A 20278-nucleotide genomic window follows, 5' to 3' on the forward strand; every position below is an offset into this window, starting at 1 on the left:
CGACTTCATTTTATTTAATATTTTTTTTTTTTTTTGATCAAGATGCTCTGGCTTTTAGAGTTGATGGACTCATAAATTTCCCAATTTCAGTTTCCATATGCATTTCTCCTTTATAAAGTGCATTAACTACCAAAAGGACGATCCATCACATTTCTTCCAAATAAACTCCAATCACGTCATTCGCCTAGAAAGATCAAATTCTCGCCGAAAATGATATCAAATTCTCATGCAAGCATTTTCCTAAGAATGACATAGGCAGTTCTCCGTGCAATTCTAAATTGTTTTGCTCGAATGGATCACACGAAACGAAGACGACGCATAATGTTTTGAGAATACCTAATGGGTCTCTTATGCAGAAAAAAAGAAAAGAAAAAAAATATATAATGTATATATATATACATATATCCCTGCAGTGGTCCTTGGAATGGGCCTATGAGGCCCATAAGGATGTCTCGCGCTTTCAGGCCCAACTCATTCTCTCCATCCTCTACGCGACACACATATAAAATCCAAAACCCTAATTTCGTCTCCCTTCTCCAGCACACGATCAGCGGACCCGACGACGCCGGCAGAAGATCTCTCTCTCTCTACCTCTCTCTCTCTCTCTCTCTCTCTGAAACTTCTCCATGGGTAAGCAATCGAAGCTCGAATTTCAGCCTCGTCTTCGGAGGGGTTTTCGATGGCGGACGACACGATGGTGATTTTTGAGTTTGTGCTTTGGTCTTGGCAGGTAAGGTCCACGGATCCCTGGCTCGCGCCGGTAAGGTGAGGGGCCAGACCCCGAAGGTGGCGAAGCAGGACAAGAAGAAGAAGCCCCGCGGCCGCGCCCACAAGCGGATGCAGTACAACCGCCGCTTCGTCACCGCCGGTAATTACGACCGCGACTCTCTCCCGTCTCCGATTGATCTTTTCTGATTGCGTTTTTTTTTCTTGATGGTTGGTGGATCGAATACTGATTACTGACTCTGTCGGAATTTCTTGGTGCTGCGCAGTTGTTGGCTTTGGGAAGAAGAGGGGCCCCAACTCGTCCGAGAAGTGAGGCGGCTTCATTGGAGCCCGAAAGGAAGAGAAGAGGAGCTGTGTAGGTCTCTGCAAAAAAGATGGGCTTTTTTTCTTTTTTTGGGTTTTTCGTTTCTTCATTGGATTGTGTTATGCTTTTGAATTTTAGGGACTTGAAAGATACTGGATCATGTTGAGGTTTTGCCTACCCACTTATTAGCTAATAGATAATGGTAGTTTTTGTTTCCCAGCTGGTTATCAAGTTGTTGATCATGGATGGCTGAGCTTTCTCTTCATATGCTTTTTTGGTTACTTTTACTTGAATTGAATTGCGCGCGACGAGCGGCGTCGGTGTTTCGATTGGTTGTTCTGGTTCCGCAAGATTTATGTATGTGGAGGAAGATGGGTGTGCTAGAAAGCATTGGGATGTCTTGGGGATGCCGAATGCCGATTCGCCCTTGGTAATGACTGGTGTCTGGCAAAACTCATGAGTTTCATTATGAATTGAAGAAGGTGAAGTTATTGGGTTAAGTGGTGTCTGGCACTCGACCCAGGTGTAAGCTAAACTAGTAGGTATTAAGCTAACCATGCGCAAATTGAAGAATGCATGATGAATCATTAGACTTACCCTGAGATGGCCTCTCAACTTTTTTGAATGTACCCAGATGATGATGATGATGATGTTGATGGGAGCTGGCAAGTGTTGCTTGTTAGGTTAGTGTTGGGAATGTCGCATGCCAGCATGTGGAATGTAGGCATGCTGGAGGGCTGAATTTTTTAGTTTTTTGAAGTTTATTTGGGATGCTGGTTGAGGTTGTTTTACCGTGCACAATTTGGCGAAAAGGAATTGCAATTACATCTTTCCAGCTACTGGGACTCTGTATGAGTACACCCTTTCTTTGGGAAATATTCGCAGTTGGACGGACCTCTCGAGTTCTTGTGTCCTAAACGACCTCAATTATGTAAACGCATGGCTGTCTGGTGGTGAGACCTCATGACTGCAAGGCAGTTCCAATCTCGGACGGTGGCAGCAAGGACATCTTGTCTTCGTGCAATGCCGAAACACAACCAAAAGTAAAAAAGAAAAAAGGTGCGATTGTGAGCGTTGATACTAAGTACTTATTGATTGAGATCGATCGAATGAAGCTTAAGGTGACCGGATTTTACTACTGTTACATGAGATTCATCTTTCTTGCCCGAAGCGAAAGTCCCAGTAAGTGAGGCTGAGCTGAGGTTCGCTCTGACGAGACAGTCGCCCCTGCTATGTCTAACCTCGGCTTACAGGCTTTCAGTAATCAGCAATGCCATATATATACATCCAGCTCCAAAAAGTTGTTTCTTTTTACCCTTTTCCAGGCAATAAATCTCCATATGGTTGCTGGCAGTCTAAGTTTTCAGAAGCTTAAAACAAGTTCAAATCAAGAAAGCACGAGCACCTTACAATTCGTCATGAGAACTTTCTTTTGCTGCGTCCGACTTTAGTTGGTTCTCTAGGATGTCCGACTTTTGTTGGTTCTCTAGGATGTACCGCGTCGCTAGTGCCGCATGAAGTGCCGCTCCATATGAAAGCGAGTCTTCGTTAAGTCTGTAGTGTGGGGAGTGCCCAGATTCCATCTTCCCTAGGCTCTCGTCCTTCATCCCGACATAGTAGAAGTAACCTGGGATCACCTCAGTATAGAACGAGAAGTCCTCTGAACCCATCAGGGGTTCCATCCCTAGAATCTTGTCTGGTCCCAGCATATCCCGTGCGATGTTCTTGAAGTGCTCGTGCAAAGCTTTGTCATTAGCCGTCGGTGGGTAGAAGGGCTTAACACTGAATGAGACCGTCGCATTGCACCTCTGTACACTTGCTTGTCTCATAATGACCTGTTGCATATGTTTAAATAGAATAGAATTGTAACTTACGGTATTACGCTATCAAAGATTTAAGAATTCTCTGTAGACCCTAAGTGTTCAAACGGTAAAGGAAGACATAACTTTGAGACGGGGGGATAAATCAGAAGATGAAAGAGCAACAAGGCATCTAGTTGAGCGGAGATGAAGATAAGGCAAACCAGATGGATCTCACCTCTTCGATTCTTTGTTTAAGTTGGATTAAGCCGTCCATCGAAAACACCCTGAATGTACCACCTATAGTCACAGAATCAGGAATCACATTGAACGCGCCGCCTCCTTCAATCTTAGCCACCGTAACCACCTGCACACATTCACTTAAGATTTGAAATGCTGATTGGGTGGCTGGTAATTCAGTCACAACCCTCCCAATGAGGGTCAGATGAGCTAAATCCCGTCAATCTTGAAACATAAGAAGAGATTTATTCCATAAATCATTATTAGAACGTCCATTAAATGATTTCACAACTCCATTAGCTCGTGCAAAGAATTTTCTGTTGCACAGAGAGAGAGAGAGAGAGAACCTGCGAATCCAGTGGATCGGCTTCACGTGAAATGAGATGCTGCAGACTAATAATTACATTGGATGCCGCTACAATTGGATCTATTGTGTGCTGCGGAATCGCCGCATGACCTCCCTTTCCGCTTATTACTGCCTCGAAGAAACCACATGCAGCCAAAAGAGGACCAGGCCTGGTTGCCACTGCACCAATAGGGAATTTGACAGAAAGGTGCAGTCCGAAGATGGCATCAACATTTTCCAGTGCTCCATCATCTATCATTCTCTTCGCTCCTCCGCCTCCTTCCTCAGCTGGTTGAAAAACAAGAACAACTGTCCCCTGGTCAAAAATTGATCTACTCGTCAGCTCTAAGACAAGGGAAGATGAGCAGTGTACACAGAAAAAAAGAAAAAATTGAACAGAAAGAAATGAATTTTCCAGGTGATAAGGCAGTGTATCTGCAAAAGAGATTAAACACTCCCTAGAAAATGAAAGGTATAGGTTTCCTCTCCAGGGAAGTCTCGCGGGCGTGCACATGCAAAGGTTCTGTCTGTCAATCCTATGTTGTTAGAGTTTAATATAAAGAACAATTTGCCGATCGTGTAAAATTCTAACTCGTGGAGGACAATTCAAAGCTTCTATTACACGCCAATGCTTAACAGCATTTTGCAGAGCACACAAAGCAGTCACAGTGTAAAGCGCATTCTAGTTTTAAACATCTTTAACTCACTACTGCAAACCTGTACTGTAAAGCGAGTGGCAGTACTGTAGTGTCCAGATCAATTCCAAGTGTTAGTCAAAGACTCAGACTTAAGTCCAGCAACTGGAGAGAACAAGTGAGTCAAAAACTGTCGTGAATGTTAGCACTGAAAAATATCTCAGCATAATAGTCAGGTACCTATGAGATGTTAGAAAATATCCTAAATATCTCTCTATCTTCTAACATGAGATATCGGAGCATGTTGCCTGCTACCTTTAATTTTAAGAGAAACTGCACTCCCTTGTAGGTGATTGATCTTGCGCATTTATTGATACAAAACTACAACACATCCCCCATATAACTATAGGAACAAAAGCTCAAACTTCTGCTGGTGGAAGATTACAAACCAGGTACATTGAGAGAAAAAGAACAAACCTGTAACTCATCAAGGCGACCTTGAAGCAACTTGGCCGCACCAAGAAGCATAGCAACGTGACCATCATGTCCACAGGCATGCATTTTCCCAGGAACTTTGCTCTTGTGCTCCCACTCTACACTCTCCTGTTGCAACCCAAAAGCCTCATCATTCCGTTTCTCTTAAATAGCATTAGCACCTCACATAAATCAGTGAACCAACACACTGTTACAACAGCCAAAATAACTGTTTATATTCACATAAATCAATCACGACCATGCCAAATTCACCAAAGCATTGTAAATCAGCTCAAATCTCTCTGCAAGGTCAACCACTTTACTTCCTGTTCAGCCCAAAGACCACTATTTGATCAATTATCCTCGGAAGTCCATGCAAATCCCTCCCCCCCTTTTTCCTTCCCTTTTATTTTCTTTCACATCACATAACACAATCAGGTATTTACGTTGACTTGTCTGTACTTTTCCACAGTATAACTGATTTAAAAAAAGAGGGGAAAAAAGCGAACTTTTGACAAACCTCCATTTCCAAAGCATCCATATCAGCTCGAATTGCTACGAAAGGTGGCTTCCCAGTTCCGATGTAACCCACAACACCGGTAACAGCAAGTGGGTGTTTATATTGAATACCCATCCGATCAAGCTCCGACCTTACGAGCTTGCTGGTCTCAAATTCCTCGAAACCGAGTTCTGGGTACTCGTGTATCCTCCTCCTGATGCCCACCATGTAGTCCACGATCTCCGGCTTTTGAGCGAGATTGAGGAATTCCACTGGGATTCGAGCCAGCTCTTCTGGGGTCAAACCGGGTTTGATGAACACAGACATGATCGCGGGATGAACAGGCATGGAATTAGAAGCAAGAGGACCCATTTCGAGAAATCCATTGAGTTGAGACTCGAGGGAGTGATGGAGTTGGAGGTTGAAATCTGAGAAAGTTGGGATCTTTTTGTAGGGGATGGATGCACAGGTGTTTTTTCCCCGCAAAAGGTGCTCCTTTTTTTCCCTTCTCTTTCCTGCTGCTCTTTTGGAATGAGGTTAGAAAAAAATGATTTTTTCTAACACGAAGCAAAGTAGGAAATCAAAAAACGCAAGAACCCCGATTTGACAGGGAGAATAAATTGAAAGCTGATTTTTCTAACACGAAGCAAGGTAGAAATCAAACGCAAGAACCTCGATTTGACAGGGAGAATAAATTGACATTGCCCACTTGAAAATGTTTTGTTTTTGGCCTACATACTTAATAGCTGTACATTGGCTGAAATGCTTTTAATTTGATCACAATTAAAGCACCGTTTGTTTAACCGAAAATGCGGCATTTTTTTAAAAATCATTTTTACAAAGATAGTAATATTTTCCAATAGTTAAATGAAATCTGAAAATTAATTAAAAAATATTTTTATCGTTTAATAAGGAAATTTTAAATTGATTTTTTAAATGAATATATGATTTTTGAGCTCTAATCATTTGTAGATGAGCAATCAAGAAACCGCATATGGGTATCAAGGTCTCAGGTCCAACCTTAATGGACCTTGACTCTAGTAGTGGGGACCTAAGCATAAGCACTTAGGTCCTAAACATGAGCACAAACATCGATCTTAGGTCCACAAAACCTAGATCAAGAATTGGTGCCCCTGCTTGGTTCTACTACGCTTTGACTTGGGTCCATAGAGGTTGAGATCAAGGCCTCCCCGCTCGTATCCAAATCCCTGGCTCTTGGGCTTGAGTCCATTGAAATTTGGCTTGAGTCCACAAAGACCGAGCATGAGACCCTAGTGCTTGTGCTAGGTTCAAGTCCTCCATGCTCAAGACCTAGTCCATTGAGGCCAGGCTTGAAACTTGGGCATGGGTTTTGGGGTTTGATGCTCGATCTTTGTGGACTTGGGCCTAGCCTCCATGGACTAAGGCCCAAGCATCAAGGATTCAAGCTTGGCCTCAGTAGACTTGGCCTGAAGCACCGGGGATCTAGGTATGAGCACCAATGTCCTTTATGGACCAAAGTCAAGGCCTTGGGGAGCCAGGCAAGGGTGCTACATCTTAGGTTCGATTTCTGTAGACCCAAGCTTGGGCGTTAGGGACTTGGCCACAAGGGCTAAGGTCCTAGGCATGGACACTAGTGTCCCAAGCCCAACTTCCATGCACACTAACCCTTAGGATTCTTGGCTAGCCTTTTTGGACTTGGGCTTCGTCTCGATGGACCCAACCTTGGCCTCTAGACTCAAGTCGGTTGCTAAGGCTCCAAGAATGAGCATTAGGGTTCTCATGTCCAAATGTAAAAATTCTAGTTTAAGTATCGATATTTACTCATATTATGAAAAATGATCTTTAATTTTTTAAAAATAAAATCATTTTCTAATTTTAAGCATAGGTTTTTTTTTTATTGGAAAAACATTTTCCATAGTCTCGTTTTCTAAACAATCCAAACGAGGAAAAATGAAGAAAATATTTTTTTCAAAAAATGCTTTCCATGAAACAAACGAAATTATAATTATGAAGCTTCCTTTATGGTTGACAATTCAATGATGCTATCATTTAGTGATTATCCAATCCGATAATATTTCAATCTCAAATTATCATTACAACCCCAACATTAGTAACTTCCCTCGAAGTACCATAAACTTTAGGAAATCCTTATAATTCGATCACACTTATGTTGAGCAACTTGCTATCATACGTGGTAGTCGAGCAAGTCGAGAATACTATCACTTAATAATAATTCAATAATAATGTGATAGTTCAACTCGTGACTCATAATAATTATATTGAATAACTGTACTCCAACAATTTTAATTTACTTGAAGTAATTGTAAACTCGATTGCATCTGGAATTAGCGCCCTCCTTTATGCATGGTAATTCTGCCATCAAGGAAATGAACAAGAAAGCCTTACGATCCGACGGTCCAAAAGCTCTCTCTTGTATAATCTGGCGGCCCACATTGGTCCGGACAAACCTACATTGGCACCGCAGGATTTCCCCCCCATCCAGATCAAACGTCAGTCTGATCATCTTCTCCACGCTGCCCCAAAAAAATCCTGAAACGCTGTCCCCTCGCCCGTCGCTCCATCGCAGCCCGACCATGGAGCTCTCTTCTTCCTTCGCCAATCCGCCACCCGCCGCCGCCGCCAAGCCCTTCTCTTTCTCCTCCTCCGTCTCCCCCTTCCCCATCCAAGTCCGCCTCAAGAATCCCGGAGCAGCCGCCGCCGCCGCCCCGCCGTGGGGCCGCCGCCGCCTCCCCATTTCGGCGGTGGCCGTCGACCCGGCAAAGGAGCTCCCCAGCAACAGCCCCCAGAGGCTCCTCAAGGAGCTCGCGGAGCGCAAGCGCGCGACCTCCCCCAGGAAGAAGGTGCCCCCGAGGCGGTTCATCCTGAAGCCTCCCCTGGACGACAAGAAGCTGGCCGACAGGTTCCTGAACAGCCCCCAGCTGTCCCTCAAGTCGTTCCCCTTGCTGAGCTCCTGCTTGCCCTCTTCCAAGCTGAACAATGCCGACCGGACTTGGATCGACGAGTACCTGCTGGAGGCGAAGCAGGCGCTCGGGTACCCGCTCGAGCCGTCGGACGGGTACGGGGACGACAACCCGGCGAAGCAGTTCGACTCGCTGCTGTACTTGGCGTTCCAGCACCCGTCCTGCGAGCGGACGAATGCCCGGCACGTGAGGTCGGGGCATTCGAGGCTGTGTTTCTTGGGGCAGTATGTGCTGGAATTGGCTCTCGCGGAGTACTTTTTGCAGCGGTACCCGAGGGAGTCCCCGGCCCCGATGAGGGAGAGGGTGTTTGGATTGATTGGGAAGAGGAACTTGCCGAAATGGATTAAAGCTGCTAGCTTGCAGAATTTGGTATTCCCATATGATGATATGGATAGGCTGATCAGGAAGGACAGGGAAGCGCCTGTTAAGTAAGTTGTTTTGGTACTGTGGTTGGATTTCTTATATACTTTTGGAATGCTAGAGCACTGATTATTGATTGGATTTTGAAAATCAACTGTTGAATGCTGAACTCTGAGTTATTACTATCGTGATGGGTATGATTTTTCATGGAAGAGCTTTCATTTTCACTCTGTCCTGGTTGTGAGTGAAATCTTGATGGGGTTGTGTTTTTCTGCTGAGGATAATGCTATCATCTTCAAACATATAGTGAAGACCAATGGATTGGAAAGGAAACAGATGTGAAATCAGACTTTAAGCATGTGCAAGGTTAAGCAAATGGGTTGTGGCTGGAGCATTTGAAAACTTCTAGAAAATGCTGAAGGTGTGACTTGAGAATGCTCCAATTTTCAGAATGTACTCGCTGGGCTCTTGAGAGTGTGAAGATGGTGAAACAGTGTTGATTAAATGTCATCGGCATCATTTGGTGGGAAGCTTGATCGACACAGAAAAATAAGCAAGGCGAAACTGATTGGAATGTGTTGTTTATTATGATATAACGTGACAGTTTGCTTATGATTTATATCCTTCTTCCACAGATATTTTCGTAGGATTGATCTATTATTAGTAGAAGAATTGATATGATTTTATTTTTTCCCTAATCAATGAAAAGCTCATGTTGCCTTAGAATTATCTAAACGTCATGCTTTGTGGATTCATTTTTTTGATCCATCAAAGTTTTATGAACTTTTGTGGCATATTTTCTTACCTAAATATCTTGCTGCGTAAAATATTCACCTTCAGGAATGAGTACTGCGGTTTCTTTGTGGATTCATGTTTTTTGACCCATCAAAGTTTAATGACCTTTTGTGGCATATTTTCCTACCTAAATATCTTGCTACGTAAACTATTCACCGTCAGGAATGAGTACTGTGGTTTCTTTGTTGTACTTAGTGAACATCCTGTTTCATTTCACAATAAAATATCCATGCCATGTAGGTCGGTTTTTTGGGCTCTTTTTGGGGCAATATACCTGTGCTTTGGAATGCCAGAAGTATATCGCGTTCTTTTTGAAGTATTCGGAATGGACCCTGATTCTGAGGACTGCCAACCAAATCTAAGAAGGCAACTTGAGGACGTTGATTATGTATCTGTTGAATTTGAGACGAAAACACTCAGCTGGCAAGATGTTGCTGTCTATAAGGCAAGTAATCTTCTGTTTTCCTCTTCATACTTAGCATATAGTAGTTTCTAGCACTAAAAAACAGAAATGGCCAGGAAGAGAACTTGGGAAGCAAATGTTCTATAATTCGTCATGCTTTAGAAGGTCAAAATTGTTTCATTTTATCAATTAGCAATTGGACACTTTCATGAACACTTTCCACAGTCATTTGTTCTCTCACAACTGGTACTCTCAGTTGAGGAGTAAGTAGAATCAATGGGAAACGATTTGAGATAAAAACCAGAAGACACTTTTAACTAAGAGGAGGTAAAGTTTAGTTGATGGGTCAATGTGAGCCCATGTACTAGGGTCATTAGGATGCACTTAGATAGCAAGTTCAGAGAATTGTTACTTCATCCTTGTGAGAGTTCTGGATACACTTTACTTGCAGCCTCCAGAAGATGCACTCTTTGCACATCCAAGGCTTTTTAGGGCTTGCGTGCCACCAGGAATGCATCGATTCCGTGGAAACATATGGGACTATGATAGCAGACCAAAAGTTATGAAAACTCTGGGATATCCCTTGAACATGACAGATAGGATCCCTGACATTACCGAAGCCAGAAATATTGAACTTGGACTTGGGCTACAGGTACTACTTCTTTGATCCTCTTGTTAATCGAGCTTTATGTGCTAATAGAGAAATTGTCACATTCTGCAACATGTCTCTACTTAAGTACATAAGCTTTCAATGAGATGGGAGCGCTTTAGTAGAGAAAGAATATACTTGGAATTCTGCGTTATACCCTGTATTTCTTTATTTCTGTTTTGGGGTGAAGATACTGCTGGCCTTCTTTATTGGACAGGTTTGCAATCTTTAGATTCATTGGCCTCCTTTGACTATGTAAACTGTGAATTTGAGCTAAAAATTGTGGAGCTAAAGTAAGCACTCCATTTCACGAATTTTGCACGTCTTTCTTTTAATATGACAAGATTTTGCATTTGCTTTGACACTACAGGAATTATTGTATGCACGTAATTAGCTTCATCATGTTGTTTATTTGACTAAATTTGTCAAGGTCAAATTTGTGTGGTCTGGCGTGGCTTCCTGAACCATTGTTTCTCTTGTCCTTCCCGTGCAGCTATGTTTCTTACACCCATCAAAATACAAGTTTGATCATCCTCGATTCTGTTATGAGAGGTTGGAGTACGTCGGCCAAAAGATCCAGGTACAGGTCTCTTCTGCATCAGTCATGGTAGAACATGATGGGTCGTTACAATGATAATGCTTTGAATTATTTATGGAAAAGTACCCATTTTCGTTGTTTGAATTTGATACTGAAATATAACAGCAAGCAAGCAGCAGTACATAGTAAAGGATGACAAAAATATTAGATATACATGATGCCCCTAAAGCTGATGTTTTCATTGACTTCAAATGTAGATGTAATCACGCGGCCCTGTCAATTATAGAGGTTGAAATCCAATACTGCTTGGCCAGCAAGCAATAAGTACAATTTAAAGCATTGAGATAGATTGTCAGTCATATGTCCTAGAACTTACATAGATATTGAGTCTGTTATACTAAGGATGAAGAATAGATGGGTTTGCTCAAAGATCAATTGAGGGGAATGCGACAAACGAGAGATGAGAGGGAGAGATTGTGCAAAACCACAGCAGAAATCTAAACGAGACCATGCTCATTAACGTATGCATTTGGAAATTTTTAGTTCAGCCCCGAAGCGCATTATCGATTTCCTTCTAACATCTCTGTGCTGACTTGAAGGATCTGGTAATGGCGGAGAGGTTACTGATGAAGCATTTGGATGCACCGGGCAAATGGCTGCAAGAGAGGCACCGGCGTATTCTCATGAACAAGTTCTGCGGGAGGTACTTGAGGGACAAGCATCTTCACCACTACATCGTTTACTCCGAGGAAGTTCAGGATGCGTACGAGCACAACCGGCGACTTCGGAACCCAGCCACAACGGCCATCCAACAAGCGATTCACGGGCTCTCATACACAGTATATGGGAAGTCGGACGTAAGGCGACTCATGTTTGATGTTTTCGACTTTGAGCAAATTCAGCCTAAGGCTATTGTTTAAAAGATAGATCGGATAGAGTCGCAAGCTTCCAAATTAGTGAATATAGCAATTTTCCGCCTTTATTTTTTCGCTCTTTAACATTCGAAATGCTTGCATATCAACTGTAAAATTGTAAAGATGGAAACAGTTGAACAGAGCTTCTAAAGATTCGTAAATACGATTACCAAAAACTTCGAAATCGCGTGAAATTTTGGCGACCGACTTATTAGGGCATGCGGAGAGATTCTCTCAGAATGACCTCGCTTGCGCGATCGGATCAAATAGGCTGAATGCAATCTGGTCGTCGGAGAATTCGAAACGAGACAGAGACATACAAACCGCGGACATTCTACGCAAGCGAACACGGAAGAAAAGAGGTATGTCTTCGAAGGGTGACGGAATCTGCAAGCCCTAGAAATTCCATATAGGATTTGCAAAAGAATATGATCAAATGAAATGAATCTGTTCTGTTGTGTTTACATGGAGAGATCAGAAATGAAAATGGGAGGGGAGGAACTTCAGTGGATGATGTAGGTGAGCACCAGAGCCACGAGCATCAGCAAGCACGCGATTCCCTGATCGACCGCCACTCCTGCACACAAACCCACAATTGTTCATCGTTCCGCAAAATCTTCAACCAACATCTCACATCCGCCAGATTGCATTGCGCAAAGAGAGAAAGAGAAAGAGAAAGAGACGAACCGTCGCTCGAAGGAGATGGCGCCGGGCTCTGGGCGGCGACGGGGGAAGGGAGGACGAACGCCGTCAGGAGCGAGAGCAGCGCGAAGGCGGCGGCGGCGAAGCTCATCCTCAATCTCAACACCTCCATCGCCGCCCGCAAGTGCTCGCCGGATTGAGGTTTTCAGGACACATGGGAGATGGATTTGAAAATATATATATGGGGTCCCAAAGTTGTCGACCGTTGATTGAGATTGCCAGCTGTAGGGGCAGCAACCCACCAGGTGGATTCGAGCTGTTAAAACGGCAAAATACAAAACGGTTAGGTCCACCGCAGGTCTATAGCAAACACTTTCGGACATTCGCCATTGGATGATTGACATTCACATGTTATCCGCTTGACAAAGAACATGTAAAGAAATTTCTACGGTTGGTTGCCCTTTATCGAGGTGGCAGGATTCTTTTAACTTTTTAGGTACCAATTAAGCTATGTATTGAGGGTGCCCTTGAAAAAGGTGAAGAGAAAATTACTAAGCCGGATTAAATATAGATGTAATTTAGTAATATGTGTTGGTGGGTTAGGTTGGGTCAAGTAGCTATAATTATATTGCGTATATGAGTCAATGTAGGTTGAATAATTTTCAACCCGATTTGCTCATTAGACAAACTTCATAATTGGTGAAAAAATTGCCGTCTTTGCCCTTTATGGCATGTGAAGGGCATGAATTTTTACGTGTTGGTTTGTGAGTAATTATCGAAGGCACCCTTTTGATTGAATAGGTTGTGTATGAGACATCACATATTTTATGATAAGAAACTACACGTATTAGTTTTAAATAAATGTTAGGTATAGCATGTTCCGATACCGATTTACATGATCGATATACTATGTAATGGGGAAAAGTGCCAAAAAAGTCCTAAACCTTTTGCGCTTTATGTCGATTTAGTCATAAACATTTTTTGGTCGATTCAGTCTAAACCTTTTTAAGTTGTGCCAATTCAGTCATTTCCGACCAATTTTAGCGGATTTTCTTGAGCGGGCGCCGGTCAGTGACGTGGCATGATTGTCCGCGTGGACAACTTTTAATAATATTTTAATTTTTTTTTATTTTAAAATTTTAATTTTTTTTTTTTTGTCTTTTTCCTCCGGCCCGGTCGCCGGGGTCCGACGACCGGCTAGAGGTGATTGCCGGCAAGGGCGAGGCCGACCTCGCCGGATCGGCTCGACCTCGCCAAATCCGGCGGGGCGATGGGCGAGGCTCGAGCGGCGGTCGACCCTCGCCGGCCCTCGCCGGATCGGGCCATGGGCGAGGCTCGCCCTCGCCCGGCCTCGCCGGATCTGGCGAGGGGAGCCTCGCCCATGGCCGGCGAGGCGGCGAGGCTCGCCTCGGATCCGGTGAGGGCAAGCCTCGCCCATGGCCGCCTCGCGAGATTAGGCCATGGGCGAGCTCGCCTCGCCCATGGCCTCGCCCATGGCCGGCGAGGCTCGACCTCGCGGTCCGGCGAGGTCGAGCTCGCCCTCGATACGCGGGCGGCCATGGGCCCTCCCTCGGTGGTCGCTTTTGGCCGGTCGCCAGGACCTCGGCGACCGGCTGGAGGAAAAATAAAAAAAATAAAAAAAATATTAAAAGTATTTTAAAAATATTTAAAAAAAAAAAAAATATTAAAATATTATTAAAAGTTGTCCACGTCAGCGCCGATCATGCCACGTCAGCCGGCCGGCGTCTAGTCAGTAAAATCCGGCTAAAATTGGCCGGAAATGACTGAATTTGTACAACTTAAAAATGTTTAGGACTGAATCGGCACCAAAAAAAGTTTAGGACTAAATTGGCACAAAGGCAAAAGGTTTACAACTTGTTTGGCACTTTTCCCCTATGTAATGTCTCAAGTTGTTATCGGATGCCAAGCTAGACCTACTTGTACAAATGCACGATTACAGCACGTCGTGTCATTTAATATATCTTATTTACAATTTACTTTCTTTATGTGAAGTAATAATCTTTATACGATTTTTTCTTCCATAGAATAGTAACTCCTCTCTCTCTCTCTCTCCCTAATGAAAGAGATTCCTTGGCACCTTCCACGTGGACGGTGTGATTGGGGTTTGAATGATTCTCTACCAAATAATTAAATTATTCATTCTTTGAATTCCGCCATTGATTTTTTTTGTTTTTTGTTTTTTAAGGTTTTCATTACGTGATTGCTTCCAAACTGGCGGCGTTAAGGAATTCAAAATTGAGGAGCCCTTGTTTTCAACTCCAACGTTGACTTGGTCCGTCCATGTTCATGTGGCGATCTAAAAGTATCACGTGTCATGACTTCGGAATCAATAATAACTTGGCTTCAATCATTCACATATATTTGGAGTAGCTTTCATGTAAATTTAAGCATAAGTTCCATTCTCTCGTATACGAGCCTATATTAAATTCGAGAGAAAGCGAGCGTAAGTCAGGTAGTTTCTCTCTATATCTTGCGACCTCTTGTAAATTTTACGAGGCAGCAACCTTAGCATAGTGTTCGGGGACCGTGTGCACTGATTTTTTCTTGCTAATGCACTATGCTTTTGAGAAGTGCCACAATTCACTTCACTGCTTTAAATAATTCAGTCCTCTTCTATACATGATGGGAGCTTTCAGGGAATTTCTGTGGGAGGGTGCTCCCTCAACAGCAACTGAACACAAACTCTTCTTCACCATGACATTTTCTATTGCCGCTGCAATTGGGATTGTTCTGCGATGAATGTTATGAATCAAAAGTCTCGTCTCATCGAGCGGTGTCGCTGTCTAAATGCTTTTACGGCATCGCCCTCCATTCTATGTGGGGGAAGCATCTGATTCTCGTGGAGGAAAGAAAGAGTAGAAGAGGGATTTGAGGAAATAGCCGACCTAATGAAAGCAAAAAGGAGGATAAGACGAGAGACGAGGACCATTTGCAAGATCAACTGCTAGGAAAATTAGCGTTGACCTCATGGAAATGACTCGAGACAAAGTTGGCAACTCCATTTCCTGCTATCTTTGTCTTTCTTTTTGCATGAAAGAACAGCTGGAGAGCTCTATGAGTCTATCAGAAAGCACACAAAAAGAGTGCACTTCATTATAGAACAGAAAATAGGAGACTACTAAAATATGAAAGACTGAAAAGGATGGATCGGATGTATATTATACAGCAAGTTAAGGAAAAAAAGGGCATGGGAGCTGCACAAAGTAAACAAAGCTCCTTCCTGTTGACTCGTGGCGCATTGTTGAGTCTTGCAAGATCTTAATCAGAACAAGCATATTCAAGCCATTTAGTGGAGGCAAGTGTGAGCCTCTAGCCTTCCTTAATTTCTCGGCTGCCTCAATCAATGGATTTTTCAAATAGGTGTCTAGAAAACACAGCAAATATCAAGAAGTGAGGAAAGTTCAAGGAAACATGGCCTGTGAAGAGCCGGTTGAGGTCTCTCTGCTCTACTAAACTCGTTAAATGAAATACTTGGTCAGTTTACTATAGCAATTCAAAGATATGATGTGAGACATTGCTTTTGGAAATTAAAAGCAATGACTTGACCTCATTGAACCATTGTCACCGGAAGGTAACATCTGCCTTTTTGTAGAAACTGCTGTTCTTACAGTATAGTCGTTGCGTGATCTCGTGGAATAGTCTATGATCTGAAATTTCCGAGAACAAAAGGTCCCAAAGGGATTGTGCAGCGTTCTGAAGAGTCGCAATTTGGACTGAAGAAGATATGCCAGCTAAAGGAATCGATGTGAGAATAGAGTCCTAAAGAGATTACATCAGATACTTCTGAGGAAAGGCATTAGCTTCATCATATGATCATAGCAGCAGTTACAGATATGATATATCATAGCCAAGACTAGGACGATATACATTTCACCAATTGACTAGCGCTCACCCTTTGAGGATCTTCGCATCATTCTCAAGCAAGCAATGTGGGGACCATTATGCGTGTGCACATACATACAGGAGAGGAGGGAAGAGAGCAAGAGAAGAAATTATTATCTGGATCGAGTCTTTGTTTGACCATTATCCTGCTTGCAGAAGACAGGATCCTACATAAATTTTTGTGATGAAATTTGCTTTGTCTATTATGTCATAATCAAACTCGACACTTGATTTTCCAGTTTTGGGGGAGTCAGCTGATGTAAATTCATGAGCAAAGTTTGCTCATTGCATTTTATATTCAATTACATCGATTCATCTTTAGACGTAAAATGAGGATGTACCCAGGAGGCTCTGATGAGTAGGCCACAGCAAAACATATATCATGATAAAGAACAGTGTGATATTGCATCTAACTTCGACTTAATCACCATTCAGACCACTTCCATAGAATTAAGACACTAAAATTTCCCACCACCTACTGGAAAATCTTAGGTTCCTATTCTTCTTTCATTTTTTCTTTTGTTGATGACTTGACCAGTGAAGGTGACATTTGGGAAACATGAGCTGTGTTTAGTTGCTCTGATCTTGGAAGCCAAAGTCATTGAGCATACTATTGAAATCAAAATCCAACAGGACTTGGTCCTGTTTGGAACCGCTGTTTGCAAACCGCGAATAGCTGCTCTTCATTGCCACAGAACATGAATGGGAATGACTCGAAACTTCAGGCGTGGATGATGGTACATGGCTAAAATCCGAAACTTTAGTGAGACTTGGAGGACGGAGAAGACTCGACTACAAAGTGGGTGTTCCTAGATTGAAGTTCTGCTAGTGAAACCTATTGATATATCTGCATATTCCTGATTCTTGGTCACAGGTTCAATTGAAGCCAAGTTCCGTGCTCAGTCCTGATGACTAGAGTTACTTTCAGAGAAGCCATTTGCTTCAGTAGCTCCTTCAGCTTGGTGTTCCAGGGGTTCTGCACATCATACAAATAAATAAAACCATCAACTTGGAAGTGATTACTGATTACCTGCATCGATGTAAATCTTGGAATGTTTGGCCTAACTTAAAAAGTTGCGGCCTTTTGTTGAAGTCTAATCAAATAAACTAGCGTAAGGAGTCTTTGATTTTGGAATGAACTTTTTGACGCTCGACTGCTTCCTATGGTTAAAAAAGGAGTGTATATGGTGTCATCTTCCTCCTCAGTGAAACCTCCATGCTTTACGTCTGGCCTCAAGCAAGTCAGCCACTTTAGCCTGCAACTCTTGCCGCAGGGGTTAAGCCCTTCAACATCCAAAAAAAAAAATGATCCCGTTATCATCCGGATGAAACAATCAAGTTCTTCAAGAGAAGACAGAACTTGAAAACTTTACCCAATCATAAGAATCCAGAACTCCACTCAACAATGTTTCTTGCAATTTAGCAAACAAAACATGAATGGAATGCAACCCACCCGTGGGCAGCCACGTTGATATTTGTTCTTTCTTGCTTCAATGTGGTCGAGAGTTCGAATCCCTATATTACTATCGCGATTTAAGTGAGGGCCTGGCGGTGGGTTGCCGGGCCAGCTTCCCTTGAGATATAGTCGTCCAAATAGCTTTGGCGAGGTCCGTCGGTGCCACTGGGCACCGGAGGGCCGTGTGACCCCGATTAGCATAAGCGAAAGGAGGCTAAGGTGGATCCTCGGTTATTAAAAAAAAAAAAAAAAAAACATGAATGGAATGCAATGGCCATCACGAACAATCAGCACAAAATATTTGGAGAGAGAAGGAGAGACAGAGTCATAGAAAAGAAAAAAAAAGAGAGAGAGAATAGATTGTCAAGCCTCGAGCAACGGAGAAAGAGACACGAGTCTTTTAATACGTGACTTTGGTCCTTGCCTGCACTTTGTTTCAGTACTTAGTTTTAGAGAGAAAGAGCTTTGAGATGAAAGAAGATGATAGCTGGCTCCAGTTTAAGTTTGTAGGGTTTTAACTTTTTCGAAAATTCGTGACGGTTTTTACTATATAAAAAACTTTGGGTGAGTACGAACGTGTCCACACTTATCAGTGTAGTGGTTCGGCCCTTGTGCTTAATTTCAAAAATTGATCTGGCTGGTTCGATTTTTCAAGCTTGAGCTGATGCAGTTGTTTCCAGGTAGATCTGTTTTAAGCTGGTTTGACGGTTTCTGAGTTGAACCGGAGGTTTAATATCAAGAACCGAGAATCAAACCGGTACAGGCCGGTGCCAAGATTTTGAACCAAGAACCGATTAGTAATTATCAAATATGCCAACGATAGCTATGCAGCATTTTACGAAATGCATGGAACAAATATAACACCGCGCTCTAGACCTTTTCCCCCACTTTTAACGATTTTACAATTGAATGAGTCATGGTCCTGAAAATTCGCTTTTACGAAGTTGAAAATGAAAATTACTAAACTAGAAAATATTTATATTGGCCAAATCTAATTTTAGGATAATATTTTTCAGTAAACATGAGGATTCTAGAAATGAGGTTCTCATTCCTTGAATAGTCTACTTGCCTGGTGAACCTGTGGATCAATCCCCCCAGTAGTCTTCTCATCATGAAAGCTTATTACGTCATTTCCTCATTTTCATTTAACGTGAATAAAACTGTCCAAATGCCTATGAGACGCTGGTACCTCAACAAATGAGTTTGTTCAAGACTCCTGAACGTTGATCCATTAGTAGACTCATCAATGTTTTCATGGTACAAAATGTTGAGTCGCCACAAGTAGAATGAGGCAACATGTGGTTCCTCCAGCAAAATCTTCGTTAGTTCATCGATCACCAAGGTCCTTTGACCACAGAACAGGCCATTGAGATGGCTGGAGTAGCGGACCACACCAACCAGAAATGCCATTTTAAGTAGAATAAGATATCAAAGTCACAGAAATCAACCAAATGCGTAGCTTTAGGAACTCGAAACTAGACTGGGGCCTCTCTATGGCACCTTGAAATCCATTGCCTCGTAAAATGGGGACCCTCAACTCCGGTAGAGATCCCATCCAGGACGGAAAAGTATCCTGGATCTTGTTGTTTCCAAAGTTGATGAACTCTAGCATGGGGGAATTGGATGATGACCTTGGCAACTGATTGAGACCCAAGTCGATCATCTTCAGTTGTGCAAATCTTCCATAAAAACTATTACTTTGCAGATTCAGTATCAAGAGAGAATTACTAATATTGACGAGACAATCTGGAAACGGTCCAGTTAACTCGTTGGAGGACAAGTCAAGTGTGATTAAAGAACACAAACTGCAGAGCAATGGGGGGAGTTCACCTGCAAGCTTATTATTAGAGACAAGGTAGGAGTTCATGGACGGTGGCGGTATTGGAAATGGCCCGCCGATCACATTTAAATAGAGGTCTAATGTGCGCATACGGCTGCGTGGAAGAACTGTTGGGTGATGATCGACCCAGTCAAGAGGTTCCGAGAAGCATGGAGGATTCCAGGGCTTCACTGTTCCAGACCCATCGAGGCATCTGACGCTTAATGTTTTTTGTGGATAGGTCTAACGACCGAATGCCCGTCCCTAGAATATTCATGAGTAAAATATTGACAGAAAAATTGAAGACTATCGGCCAAATAAAATTGATGCAAACTGATCACAACCCTTTTTTTTTCCGATAGTTTGATATGTTCTCAATTAATCCATTTGAAACAACTAGTGTCAAACTTGTACCAAGTAAGGCTAGCCTCATACTCATACTGAATAAGAAGCTGAATATTCATGAGTAAAATATTGACAGAAAATTTAGGAAGACATCATCATACACAGTGATATAATAATTGACATAGTCTTATCTTTGCTAAAATAAGTCAAATAAAAACTAGGTAGTGATATGACTTCTCTTTATTGTTGAATATCATCTTTGAACTATTTCTCAATTTAATGTAATTCCTAAGCTTCCAAAGTCTTTACATCAAAAGAGTTCAGAGGTTAGCTAACGTGAATGCTAATGCCATTATCTAGCCCTCAAATTTACATAGTGGCCTGTCTACATTAGCAACATCTCTCTAGTTACAGGCACATGGTTTGAGATCTGAGGCAATCGCAAATTTAAGGGAGGGTATATTTATT

At 42.6% G+C, this 20278-nt stretch overlaps 3 protein-coding genes and 1 pseudogene across 3 annotated transcripts; 3 read left to right on the top strand and 1 right to left on the bottom strand.

Moving 5' to 3' along the window:
- The first annotated feature begins 504 nt into the window (after positions 1-504).
- Positions 505-1283, top strand: LOC120292122 (40S ribosomal protein S30). The gene is made up of 3 exons (XM_039310035.1): positions 505-630; positions 731-868; positions 993-1283. Exons 1-3 carry the CDS (start codon positions 627-629, stop codon positions 1037-1039), a joined length of 189 nt encoding a protein of 62 aa, XP_039165969.1. The 5' UTR covers positions 505-626; the 3' UTR covers positions 1040-1283.
- Positions 1284-2140: 857 nt separating this feature from the next.
- LOC104438186 (IAA-amino acid hydrolase ILR1-like 4) lies at positions 2141-5551 on the bottom strand. Its single transcript, XM_010051273.3, has 5 exons — positions 5045-5551; positions 4528-4653; positions 3417-3731; positions 3068-3196; positions 2141-2865 (listed from the first exon to the last, which is right to left on the bottom strand). The coding sequence occupies exons 1-5, from the start codon at positions 5393-5395 to the stop codon at positions 2437-2439; spliced, it is 1350 nt and encodes a 449-aa protein (XP_010049575.2). The 5' UTR covers positions 5396-5551; the 3' UTR covers positions 2141-2436.
- A 1947-nt stretch (positions 5552-7498) lies between these two features.
- On the top strand, positions 7499-11711 carry LOC104438187 (ribonuclease III domain-containing protein RNC1, chloroplastic). The gene is made up of 5 exons (XM_010051274.3): positions 7499-8414; positions 9382-9586; positions 9996-10196; positions 10687-10773; positions 11331-11711. The coding sequence occupies exons 1-5, from the start codon at positions 7600-7602 to the stop codon at positions 11649-11651; spliced, it is 1629 nt and encodes a 542-aa protein (XP_010049576.2). The 5' UTR covers positions 7499-7599; the 3' UTR covers positions 11652-11711.
- LOC120292050 overlaps positions 10687-20278 on the top strand; it is a 30083-nt pseudogene continuing 20491 nt past the window's right edge.

The sequence above is a fragment of the Eucalyptus grandis genome, chromosome 3 (genome assembly GCF_016545825.1).
Source record: "Eucalyptus grandis isolate ANBG69807.140 chromosome 3, ASM1654582v1, whole genome shotgun sequence".
NCBI classification, from domain to species: domain Eukaryota; kingdom Viridiplantae; phylum Streptophyta; class Magnoliopsida; order Myrtales; family Myrtaceae; genus Eucalyptus; species Eucalyptus grandis.

What these genes read in the sequence shown, in the direction of transcription:
- LOC120292122 (XM_039310035.1), top strand. An exon ending in CCGCCGCTTCGTCACCGCCG is followed by an intron (nt 869 to 992) that starts GTAATTACGACC and finishes GGTGCTGCGCAG; the next exon opens with TTGTTGGCTTTGGGAAGAAG.
- LOC104438186 (XM_010051273.3), bottom strand. Translation starts at nt 5,395, where the DNA reads ATGGGTCCTCTTGCTTCTAATTCCATGCCTGTTCATCCCGCGATCATG. An exon ending in TGGATGCTTTGGAAATGGAG is followed by an intron (nt 4,654 to 5,044) that starts GTTTGTCAAAAG and finishes GGGTTGCAACAG; the next exon opens with GAGAGTGTAGAGTGGGAGCA. An exon ending in TTAAACAAAGAATCGAAGAG is followed by an intron (nt 2,866 to 3,067) that starts GTGAGATCCATC and finishes CATATGCAACAG; the next exon opens with GTCATTATGAGACAAGCAAG.
- LOC104438187 (XM_010051274.3), top strand. Translation starts at nt 7,600, where the DNA reads ATGGAGCTCTCTTCTTCCTTCGCCAATCCGCCACCCGCCGCCGCCGCC. An exon ending in GACAGGGAAGCGCCTGTTAA is followed by an intron (nt 8,415 to 9,381) that starts GTAAGTTGTTTT and finishes CATGCCATGTAG; the next exon opens with GTCGGTTTTTTGGGCTCTTT. An exon ending in AACTTGGACTTGGGCTACAG is followed by an intron (nt 10,197 to 10,686) that starts GTACTACTTCTT and finishes CTTCCCGTGCAG; the next exon opens with CTATGTTTCTTACACCCATC.